Genomic DNA, 11,875 nt, shown 5'->3' with positions numbered 1-11,875 from the left:
GCGGTACACACTGGACATGCAGGGAGCGGGCGCGGGAGGTCTTATCGACGACTGGGTCAGTGTATGGAGAAACAAAATAACGTTGCCAGACGCAAATAACAAAATTGCCGTTATTACGGGTGGCGCCCGCGGCATAGGGACCGAAGTCGTAAGGGGAATGCTCAAAGCAAACATGGTCGTGATAATGGGCGTGCGAAATCCGGACGCTGCTAAAAAACTGGCAAAGACAATGGATAACGGGGAAAGATTACACGCCTTCCGACTCGATCTACAATCGTTGAGTTCAGTGAGGGAATTCGCTGAGAACGTTAAAAAGGAATTTCCTGCTATACACTTGTTAGTGAACAATGCCGGGATAATGTTTGGCGACTATAAATTGACTGAAGACGGAATTGAAACACAATTGGCAGTAAATCATTTGAGCCATTTTTATTTGAGTCATTTGTTATTGCCAGCATTGAAACAAGCTGGTACTTTAGAAGATCCAGCGAGGATTGTTAATGTATCCTCATGTGGACATTTTCCCGGCAAAATATATTTTGATGATATAAATATGAAGGAGCACTATGATACCACAGCTGCTTATGCACAATCGAAATTGGCACAGGTAATTTATGAAATAAAATAACGAAAATAAATTGTGTTATGATAATTGTTTGTACTTATGTTATTAAGATTAAATCTTTTTACAGATCATGACAGCGAGGTATTTGAATTCTATCTTTACCGACAAAGACATACCCATCAGGTGCTACTCCGTTCATCCTGGTATTGTGGACACAGATCTATTTGAAAATGCAAGCTTTGGAAAGCTGCCTTGGGCTAGAAAGTTATTCTTTAAAACACCAGAAAAGGGTGCAGTCTCAATACTTTATGCGTGTTTCAACAAAGATATTTTAAAGAAAGGTGGTCTATACATCAGTAACTGCAAGGAGGGCTTCAGTAACAGATTCTCTAAAAATGAGAAACATCAGAAGAAATTATTTGAACTGTCTTGCAATCTAGTAGGCATTGATGTTGAGAAGTTTGCTAGGAATTAGGTTTCTATTACAGTAATACTGTATGTATTTTACTATATCTGACAAAGGAAATGCATTTATTATTCTTAGGGCAAATATTGTAACCGCATTTATATTATTAAATAAAACAACTGATACAACAACTGTTTCATTCTATATTAAGGAACTGCTTTTCTAACATTAACTCAGAATTGACTTTTTATAAATTCAAATGACATAAGTTGTTTTTAATTGTAATTTCAATACTTTGAAATACTTTATCTTAACTACTTAAGAGAAAATATAGACAATGATGTTATTATGGAAATGGTATAATGGCATAACACAATACTTCTACAACTTAACTAAAATCATCATCATCAGTACCTAAATTGCTAGTCAAATAAAAATGTAAGAATAAAGGAGAAATTTGATTGCTTTGTGGTTTAGGTAGGATTATGGGTGGCATAGGTCAAGCGTTGGTAAAAGATGCGGGTATAAAGCTAAAATTTTTGGTAGTCTTCCAAATTGAAATTTAAACTGACATACCTGCTAAAGAATCCCGACAATCCTTTTTTCTTCAATTTAGCTTGTTCCGAACTACATATCTCAGGGAATTCATCTTCCTTAGAACCACTGGATCCCAGAGAACATTCCGACAGACTGGATATGGTACTGGAGAATGAACCACCATCCTTCCCTCTTTGATGGCCACTCACGCTGCCCCCCCACTGAAGGGTGCTCTTGGGAGAGTCACTGGTGTCACTTTTCTCACATGTCGATATAGAGAAATTCCCCTCATCACTGAAACTACTCTTCTTACTCAGTTTATCCACTTCATCCGTATCAACCACTTTTTCAACCTTAGGACTCACGAAATGCAGCTGCTTTGTGATCGGATTATACGCGAGTTGGATATTATCTAGAGCTTCGCTGAGACGCATTCCACCTTTCTGGCAAGGCGACGACATTGTTGATACACACTCGTAACACTAATTCATCCATATTCTCATGGCACTCATTTTACTTTTAATGAATATTATCGTTATCATTTAGTAATTAGGCATAATACAACTCATTATGTACATATAACATTAGGATTCGACGGTACAAATCAAAACAACACTTCATGTAAATATTTGATTTCAATTACAAAAGAAAGTTAAGTTGTTGAATGGAAACATTGCCTCGTAATATTCGTTATATTAAGAACGGTATCATTTATTTACATTTACACTAAAGTTTATGTGCTATTTATAAATAAAACTACTCTAGACAACGAATTTTACGAACTAAAACACGAACTACACACCCACCACAATTCCTATATCACTGTTTAATAACTTGACATTTGTGTTAGGCTATATTTAGTTCGAAAACCTTGAACACGATTGACTTTATTCTCTATCACGGAAATATAACCCGCCATGTTTGAGAAGGTTATGTTCAGTGTGTGTAGAATGCACTCTTTTAACTCTTTAATCTGGAAGCACTATTCCTCATTATGTCAATATTTGTACACGAATTCTGAACGTTACAAGAACTGTCAATGTCAAAAAATATGTTTTTTTCCTTTTTTGTAGGAAGTACATAAAATATTCGTTCTGAAACTATTTTAAGCAACCAATATCGATATTTAATGTAAATAGACGATGTCCTCGAGAATTAACATTTATTCTATCCCGGAGTACTCACATGAGTGCAAATATAGTTAAAACATTAGTACAAATCAAACTTTGTACTAACATTTGTACGCTGAAGTGTTGAAAAGATAGTTCTGTCTAAATGTTGTCCTACACTTATAAGTGTTTGACAATGTGGGTGACCGGCATATAGGTTGCATAGTGGTTTCTAAAAATCAACTTATAAAATTCTGTCATAACCAAAAAAATCGTACATTAAATTAAAAGCGTACAATTTTTATTCTATTACGAGCGGCCGACTCTTTGGATTAATCTTTATTTATTAATAAACCTTAGATAGATTTAAAAAACTTATGTTTGTGATTATTGCTTATTAAATAATTATTATTTTCCGCGTACGGGGCAAATCTATATATGACTAGCTGCGCCCCGCGGTTTCACCCGCGTAAGTCCGTAATCCCGTAGGAATATCGGGATAAAAAGTTGCCTATATGTTTGTCCAGTTGTCCAGCTATCTACGTACCAAATTTCATTGCAATCGGATCAGTAATTCTTGCGTGAAAGAGCAACAAACACACACACATCCTTACAAACTTTCGCATTTATAATAGTAGTAGGAAGTAGGATAGTAGGATTAGTAGGACAGTAGGATTTAAAATATTAGTTTAAATTTTTCGTCAGTGTAGCTGCTTTAATACTTCAGCAGTAATTTGGTAATCTAAAATTATCTACATAAGATATATTTTTTATTATATCACTTCTATTCAAAAAATAAATCATACCCAAAACATTAAATAACATGTATTTCTAGACTAAACAATAGCGTTATTGTACCATTATAATTTAATTGTTTCTTTATTATTTAGGTTCCTTCTCCACATCAGTTTTCAAAAATGTATCATATTGTTCTTCACTCATCAGATCATTTAGTTCTTCTGGCTTTGAAAGTTTCAGTTTAAAGAGCCATCCTTTTTCATAGCATGATGAGTTTATAAGGCCCGGTTTCTTTTCAACATCCTTATTTTTCTCAGTAACATCTCCACTAACTGGTGAATATATTTCACTGGCTGCTTTAACACTTTCAAGAGCACCACACTCATCTCCTGCTTTTAAATTAGTTCCTGGATCAGGGAGTTGGGCAAATACAACATCTCCAAGAGATTCCTGTGCATACTTACTTATACCAACAGTTCCTATATCTTTGTCGACCACAACCCACTCATGGCGATCTGTAAATTTCTTGCTTGTACCCGAGCTGTATTTATGCCGCAACTCACAATATGTTAATCTTTTATTTGACTGTAGAATATAACGCTGAGATAAACATTGTTTTGACAATTTGAATATGCACCTGTGTAGTGTCATATTGCTAAAAATTAATAAATGGATTTACTCACTAAAATATATAATTATTGCTTGGATTTAGCTCAATGCAGTGAAAGTATATTTTAAGGTTGATGACATTGGCACTATAAGAAATAACAACTGTTATTGCCAAGATATCTTTCTTCAAAGATAGTATTGAACTCTGAACTATGCAAACAAATAGATAAGGACATTACAGTGCGACTTAAATTAAAAAATAATTATATTTAATGTAAAATGTATGCTCAAACAACATTGAATGTGATTAACGTCGTTTAAACTTACACAAAAAAATTATGTCGATAGAGTCTCTGTAATAATATTCTAGACAGTAATAAATAATAAAATTTAAACGTTAATAATTCGTAATTACAATTTGTTTTGAATTATTTATTTATTATTTTGAGGTTATTCGTTCAGAAATTACTAATAAAAATATTATAGACGGTAACATTATGATAGTACTACAAAACACTTTTATTGCTCACATGAAATAATAGATGAGAAAGTCTCGAAGTCAAATTTCCATTCTACTAAGACGTATCTAATCCGGCTTTTTCAATTACATTTTAAAGACTATTTAACTAATATCTACCTCATATTAGTTTATTTCACGGAAGTTGTTAATATAGCAACATATAGACAAATGTCAGTAACGCGGGTTTATCGGTTGTCATAATAATGTCATTGCTCGCCTAGCCATGACTGAAAGATGTCAAAATAAGTCAGCAGGAAAAAATAGTAATCAGAATTATATTATTTACGGAGGAATTCTCGTTGCCCTCCTAGCTGTATTATATTTTTACAGGTACATTAGTATTCCTTCATTCTATGATGCAATATTTTCGAATTTCTTGTTGGTCAAAATATTTTTTTTTCAGATTTCACTTGGTCACAATACTTGTTAGTTATGGATTGGGATGTGTGGCTTGTTATTATGGATTGACAACAAATATTTTGCAAACATATATAGAACAATTAACGTGCCATTTTATAAAGGAATCTACAGAAAAGGATGAAGCACCAAGTAAAGTAAGATTTAAGGATTTTTGTCCGTATTACCACGTCTTTATCGTAACTATGAATTTACGAGAAAACATGTGATAAGTAATGATTATGACTAATTGCCGTTCTTTGAACTCTAATTATGTATATTCGGTTAACATTTATTATATTCATAAACTGCATTATAACGTCAGACAAACTTCATAAAACTGTGTCACTGAATTAATCCAATAAGTGTTTAAGCTTTCTAACAGTAATAATCATTGATTGATGCATTATTGTTAGTTGTGTACTTGGCTTACATACTTTGATGTGAGAATAATTGTATTGAGAAAAAGAGTACAAATATATTTAGTATTGTAAAATGAATATAGTTACTTTGTTTTAAGTTTTAAGTTGTGTCATATAAATGGATGTTGTATATGATATGAGGTGATAAAAAACTAATACATTTGCACAAAGAGTAACAATTTTTAACAGGGTTTAGTCATTTTTCAACCTACCTCCAACTGTATTTTAGTTTTTTATTTGGGCTTATTACCTCAGAACTTTCAAGTGCATGGACTGACTTTGATGATTTCATTTTTATTTGCAAGTCAGTGTGTCTAATTAAATTTGGTCCAGTTCTGACAATTTGAGTTTTGTTTAAACACTAAACAATAATTTCCCCTTTGATATTTATTATTACTTCGAAGGTCTGCAATGAACCTTACGCCTCTCCAAGTGTTCATAGGTGGTTGTAGCGCTAACCATCAGGCGGCTCACCTCAGCTCCATTTCTGACAATGGCATAAAAAAGATGTTATATTTTTCGTAATGAAATAAATATTATTTTGATATTAGATATGCTACATCATCCCTATACACAAAAATGAATCTCTATTTCTCTTGGTCACAGCATTGTGCATGATCAGATGGAACGATTTTGCTATTTTCCTTTTATTGTATTTGTTTTTGTCTGTCAGGAATGTTATAAGAGAGAACTTGAGAACTTTTGCATAAAAAAAAAATTAAATGTTGCATATTTCGAGCGAAGAGAGGTCAACATCTGTTGGCTCAACTAATTTTAAACAGTGTGTTTTGGCTTCACTTTGCACACACTAACTTTCGTATCTACATGTATATAATATTTCTATACCCATCAGGGTTGCAACACATGTGGGTTGGGCGGTTGCAATCGCCATGATCCCGAATTCACAACGGAGCCCTGGAGTGGGTTACTTGTACATAAACAATTGGATCAAGCCATAGAAGATGTGAGTTCTTTTACTCATTTACTAGTTGAAATTAGATGATTCAGTTATGAAAATCTAGAGTCAATAGATAAACAGGATTAAAAAAAAATTTCCAGCACCCATAATTCTTTTTCAAGATAAATGAATGTTCATATATTGATCAATATAAATATGATTTAATTCAATCATTTCAATATCAAGAATAATTATTAATTTATAAAAAAATATATATAAAATGACAAAAGTATTTGATTTTTTTTTTAATAAAGTTCTACTTATACTAATTTGAGTACTTAAAAAACTTTTAAGTGCATTTTTTTTATTAAATATAATCCAATACTTAACAGGTACCAGGGTTTTAGTACAATCCTAATGATACATGGTATATTTACAGTTTTACAATACAATTTTAGAACAATTTATAAACTCATGGTATTCCAAGATAACACTCCAACCATTTTTTGTGGATGAGTTGAGACACCAGCTGAGATATGCATCTGCATCCTTGTTGAGGAGAGCTTTAAAGGTTAGTGTTAATTAATTATTAGCTATATAAATTGGTTATAATAGTTCATCATATGGATATACAATAAACAATTTTTATATTCACATATCACAATGACAATCAAAAATTGTCAGAAGTAAAAATTTTGCTTTCATAGACAGCTTGCATATTTTTTACGATGTTTGATTAAGCGATTGAGTCTTATTTATAAAATGTCAATGGTGTATTCAGACACCACTGAACAGATTTTGATAATTTAGTAATTAAAGACTAATAAAAAATAACGGATTCTTAACGCGATTTATTCATTATATCATTTAACCCGACGTTTCAGCGAGCGTGATCCCGGAGAGACTTTAATTTATGTAAAATCAAACATAAGAAAATTCTAGATAGATACAGTGATGTAACCCACGTAGCAGAATACCATTTAAACTATTGAAATACTTGCATTAGCCCGTTAAAACCAGCCAGCGCTAATAATACTCCAGATAAACTACGCGGAGCTGATACTGGAGCGGCTGGTGCCGTGCGCGCTGCGGCACCACGCGGTGGCGGCGGGCGGGCGGGCGCGCCCGCACGCCGCGGCCTGCAACCGCGCCGCCGAGCTGCGCTACCTGCGCTGCGTGGCCGACGCCCTCATGCCTTACCTGCTGCGGCCCGCTGAAACGCAGAATTCGTTAGTTCTATTTATTTATTTATAACTAGACGCACGTCCCGGCTACACCCGGATGTCAAGATTCCTGTTTTAGTTGCATTTAAACTGGTTAAAAGTAATCCCATCACCCAAGTCAGCTCGTTCCCTGTCTGTATACCAAATTTCATCAAAATCCGTTCAGTAGTTTCAGCCTGATTGACGGACAAACATTCAAACAAACAAACTTTCATATTTATAATATTAGTTGAGATAATGTGATACTAAAGTTTTACTTAAAGTGAGTTGTTTTTACGCATATAAGATACTCTGAATGTCGATAAATTTACATTTATTTCACGCAAAAGATTGCACACACATATGATTTCTGAACACAGCACATATTACACTTTACTGCCATAACTAATATGTATTATATAAAATATTTTGATTCAATAAAATTAAATAATAAACTAATTGTATTTCCCAAACTTACAATAAACACATACAAACAAAACATTGATCTGGCACTAGATAGTAATCTGTATTACAGGTACCGATACCCTTCCATTGGTAAGATATAGTTGAAAAAAAATATATATATTCAATACAATTGACATGACACTTTGCCGTCTATGAATATCTCAGCAGCATACTTACCTTAAAAATTTTCACAAATGGAATAATTTTATTTCCTAGAGTACCACTTCTTTTAAAGGTGTGACCCAGTATATGAGTGTATAGTCTATGGGTATACCCGCCGTGAGTCGTTCGCTATGGTCGTATTTTCTCGAGGGGATGTTTCCGTCGACAACCACTGCAGCGACATCTATTGATTCTTAGAGCAAACCTCGAGAGCGATAACATGTGTTGTTTTGTTTTGTGGACAGATTACCACCTTTCCATTGCGTCACACTTGGTTAAACATTTCTGCCCGCATATTTGCTATTAATTTTGTTTGCAGTATATAATTTTTTTTTTCATTTTGCGCGCGGCTTTGTAAAAAAAATAGATATTCCCGGGAAAATATAGTTTTCCCCGCATGGTTCTCGTTCCCGAGGGACTTCCGGAATACAAGCTACCTTATAGACTTTCTTGGATCCCAAACTTTATCTGTATCAAATTTTATCTAAATCTGTCCAGTGATTTATGCGTGAAGCAATAACAGACAAACAGACAGAGTTACTTTCACATTTTTAATAGCAATAAGGACTACTTAACGTTGAATGAATGTAATATATTATTTATTATCAATACATTTCAGAGTGTTCAAAGTGTTGATCCGCGAGATATTCGCCGGTTGGGTGTTGCTCTCGCTGGCGGACACGCTGGCGGACCCCTATATACTCAATATGCTGATCATTTTGGCGACTGGCGACGAAACAATGGCCCAGTTGCCGACCACGCCTAATTATCAAGTGAGTTCTCTCATAGTTACATACAGTATATGATTTTTTCTACAGTTAACGGACTACCGAAAGGTCTTTTTTTAGCGTTATAGGGAGATTTCTATTTTTTTTTTCTTTGTTGTTTATATTTATTGATGGTACAATAGAGAATAAAAAAAATAAAGAAATAAGAAATAAACCGGAAATTGCAGGTGGAATTCCTGGAGACGTTCGTCCGGCAGACGGAGTCGGTGTACGCGCAGCGGCCGAAGCTCCTGCGCATCGAGCTGGAGCTGCTGGTCAACGAGCAGGAGCACTTTTACGCGTTCATGCAGCACCTGAAGTCCAATAGCAGCATACACGTGCTGCAGTTCTATAAGGACATCAGTGAGTGTTCACATTGTATATGCTTGTGTGTAACCGACTCTTTTGGGGCTCGATTTTGAACCTGTATCTTGGAATATGTTTTTTTAAAAAGGTGAAGATTCTCAATTTGCTTGTATTTTTTTTTGTGTTTGTTACCTCATTACTTTTTGCTGGGTGAACCGATTTTGGTGATTCTTCTCCCCTGTGATCCCATTTAAATTTGGTCTTGTTTTGTCAATTTGGAGGTGCTATAATTTATTATCAAAGACAATTATCGTAACGTGGAAACCAGCATCTCTTTATGTATTATCTGTATTATTAATAATGAGTTTCCAACAAAGAATACAGTTAACATTTTTACAAAGCTACTGAATGTATAGTTTTCTGTACCTTTAATTACAGGAAATTACACATTCACATTAAAAAGTCAAGTGTGATAAAAAAAATTACATTTATAATATTAGTGTAATTATCCGGGAACGTTTCCAGAATCGTTCCAGAGCCGCATCCTGAACCCGGAGCTGAGCGCGGAGGAGCAGAGCGCGGTGCGGCGCGAGGCGCGCGCGCTGCACCGCCGCTACCTGCCCGGCCCGCTGCCCGACCCGCTGCCCGACCCGCTGCCCGGCGCTACACACCCGCTGTCCGGCGCCGCACACCCGCTGCCCGGCGTGCACCTGCCGCCCGCCCTCCAGCGGGAGCTGCACGACCTGCTGGAGGGCGGCAGCGAAGCCGACTGCGTCCGCCGGTGAGCTGACATTGGCCAGAGACCACGCCATTTTTTTTTGAGCGCAAAGGAAATCAGCGCTTCTTAATTTCACTATGTTGGACGCGGAAAGTATTAAAAAAAAACTTTTTTTATTGTATTGTAATAGAAGATAGCATTGAACATCTACGACACTGTGATGGCGCTAGAGAACCTATAACGCTGTCCCATCCCCCCACTTCTAATGCTTTAATACATCACGGTAACCCTCACACAGCTTGCATATATATTGGCATTTTATACTATAAAATTTTTTTTCATAACATTTAGTTTCTTGTTTAGTTTGCAGACCAGTCGCGCGCTGTACCAAGCCGCGAGACAGTCGCACGCGGTTCTCGAAAAAGTCCTGATGCCAAAGTTTTTACATAGTGAAGAGGTATTATTTACTATAATTATATAATTGTGTAATATATCGCGTCAACTTGTATGATTTTTATGAATAATATGTTTTCCAATACAAAAGTAGATGTATATATCAGCTCTCTATCATATAATCTATATGAAATTGGGTTCAATTATTTTCGAGATCATCTAAAACAATTATAAAAATTGTAATTTCATAAAATTACTGCTGTGTTGTATGTGTTTCATTAAAATCGATTATTTTGACGTGACAAAAACGGAATTCAAATATTACAAATTTTTTACATACATATATTTTCGTTCGTTTGTATTTATATAAAGGAATGCCAATAAAATAAACGTTAATTTTTTTACAGTTTTATAAATTATTAATCGGACCGAGGGTACCCACCGGATATCACAAACAACTGACCAAAAGGTAATTCATTAAGCCTTTCGCAAATAAAAAAAAAATATATATTGTGATTTTGTATGTAGTCTTTTATAAATATTTATAGAGTATAGAAGTTTAATTCGGAAAAAAATAAGAATTCCTAGTTTTAATTCTTACTTTTTAACTGTTTCTGCAATTATTTTTATTATCTAAGTTTAGCTGGATGGAGCCCAAAGCTGAAGGAGGTTTTAAATTTAACTGTTTTATTTAACTTCAAAAAAAGATGTTCTCAATTAATGAAAAAAATATAACCATAAAATTCCAGACCACAAGAAAAGTCTATAAAACTAGGAACCAAATTGCGCAACGCGATCAGGCCGCAGACGCTCGACGGACAGGACACTGAACTGGCTGATGATGGAGTGGAGAATGTAGACATCCTGAAGTACCTGGACTCCTTGGCCAGCGAGGACAGTTTGGGAGACCAGGACCTGAGCACCTGCAAGGTGGTGCTCACCAATGTGGAGACCAGATTGGTGAGTGGGTTCTTTTCTAAGTACATTTTGATGGAAGCAATTTTGCTTGTATACCATTGAAATTTAAGTTGTTTATTTCAATAATTATTGTTTTTTTTTTTTTAGTGATAATTATATAATAGAATTTACTAGCTGTTTGCCCCGGTTTCGCCAGTGGTACATATATAGCCTATGTCACTCAGTGTAATTGCAACTTTCTAATGGTGAAAGAATTTTTGAAATCGGTCCAGCCGTTCACGCGAGATGGCGTGTTCAAGGGGAATAGGGTTTCATTTTATATATATATATATATATATATATATATATATATACTAGCTGCACCCGGCAAACGCTGTTCTGCCTTACTCTTATCATTTAGGGGTGTGAAAAATAGATGTTAGCCGATTGTCAGACCTACCCAATATGCTTACCAAATTTCAGAGGAATCGGTCAAGCCGTTTCGGAGGAGTATAGAGATTAACATTGTGACACGAGAATTTTATATATAAGAGATATATATATATCTCTCATACATACCTCCATGTGTTCACAAATATGGGACGTTGTGTGTAATCGTTTTTATCGATATAAAATAACAGGCCGCAACCAACAGACACTGACCTTAGATTTTCAAGTGCACTTGCTTTCACATCATCTGTTCTCTTATGTCCGCAGCAAGCTCCCCCCCGGCGGGGTGCCGTGCGCGTGTTCACGATAGGCGTG

At 35.1% G+C, this 11,875-nt stretch overlaps 3 protein-coding genes across 3 annotated transcripts in view; 1 reads left to right on the top strand and 2 right to left on the bottom strand.

Annotated features, from left to right (window-relative positions):
• LOC119840675 (TBC1 domain family member 14-like) overlaps positions 1-2,358 on the bottom strand; it is a 42,573-nt gene extending 40,215 nt beyond the window's left edge. Inside the window, exon 1 of the mRNA XM_038367374.1 lies at positions 1,548-2,358. Within this exon, the coding sequence (XP_038223302.1) occupies positions 1,548-1,969 (422 nt within the window). The 5' untranslated portion in view covers positions 1,970-2,358. The remainder of the gene's footprint in view (positions 1-1,547) is intronic.
• Positions 2,359-3,426: 1,068 nt separating this feature from the next.
• On the bottom strand, positions 3,427-4,442 carry LOC119840823 (glycine cleavage system H protein, mitochondrial-like). The gene is made up of 2 exons (XM_038367581.1): positions 4,292-4,442; positions 3,427-4,010 (listed from the first exon to the last, which is right to left on the bottom strand). Exon 2 carries the CDS (start codon positions 4,004-4,006, stop codon positions 3,500-3,502), a length of 507 nt encoding a protein of 168 aa, XP_038223509.1. The 5' UTR covers positions 4,007-4,010; positions 4,292-4,442; the 3' UTR covers positions 3,427-3,499.
• Positions 4,443-4,696: 254 nt separating this feature from the next.
• The window catches only part of LOC119828238 (sorting nexin-14-like), a 12,712-nt gene continuing 5,533 nt past the window's right edge, over positions 4,697-11,875 (top strand). The window contains exons 1-12 of the mRNA XM_038350342.1: positions 4,697-4,814; positions 4,888-5,038; positions 6,156-6,266; positions 6,640-6,771; positions 7,242-7,429; positions 8,649-8,802; positions 8,985-9,159; positions 9,628-9,883; positions 10,184-10,277; positions 10,621-10,682; positions 10,963-11,173; positions 11,828-11,870. Of these exons, the coding sequence (XP_038206270.1) occupies positions 4,708-4,814; positions 4,888-5,038; positions 6,156-6,266; positions 6,640-6,771; positions 7,242-7,429; positions 8,649-8,802; positions 8,985-9,159; positions 9,628-9,883; positions 10,184-10,277; positions 10,621-10,682; positions 10,963-11,173; positions 11,828-11,870 (1,684 nt within the window). The 5' untranslated portion in view covers positions 4,697-4,707. The remainder of the gene's footprint in view (positions 4,815-4,887; positions 5,039-6,155; positions 6,267-6,639; positions 6,772-7,241; positions 7,430-8,648; positions 8,803-8,984; positions 9,160-9,627; positions 9,884-10,183; positions 10,278-10,620; positions 10,683-10,962; positions 11,174-11,827; positions 11,871-11,875) is intronic.

The sequence above is a fragment of the Zerene cesonia genome, chromosome 7 (assembly GCF_012273895.1).
Source record: "Zerene cesonia ecotype Mississippi chromosome 7, Zerene_cesonia_1.1, whole genome shotgun sequence".
NCBI lineage: Eukaryota > Metazoa > Arthropoda > Insecta > Lepidoptera > Pieridae > Zerene > Zerene cesonia.
The sequence above is the reverse complement of the archived record's forward strand: the minus strand, read 5'-3'. Positions and strand labels throughout refer to the sequence as shown.

Excerpts from the sequence above, each read along its gene's own strand:
- LOC119840823 (XM_038367581.1), bottom strand. The coding sequence starts at position 4,006 with ATGACACTACACAGGTGCATATTCAAATTGTCAAAACAATGTTTATCT.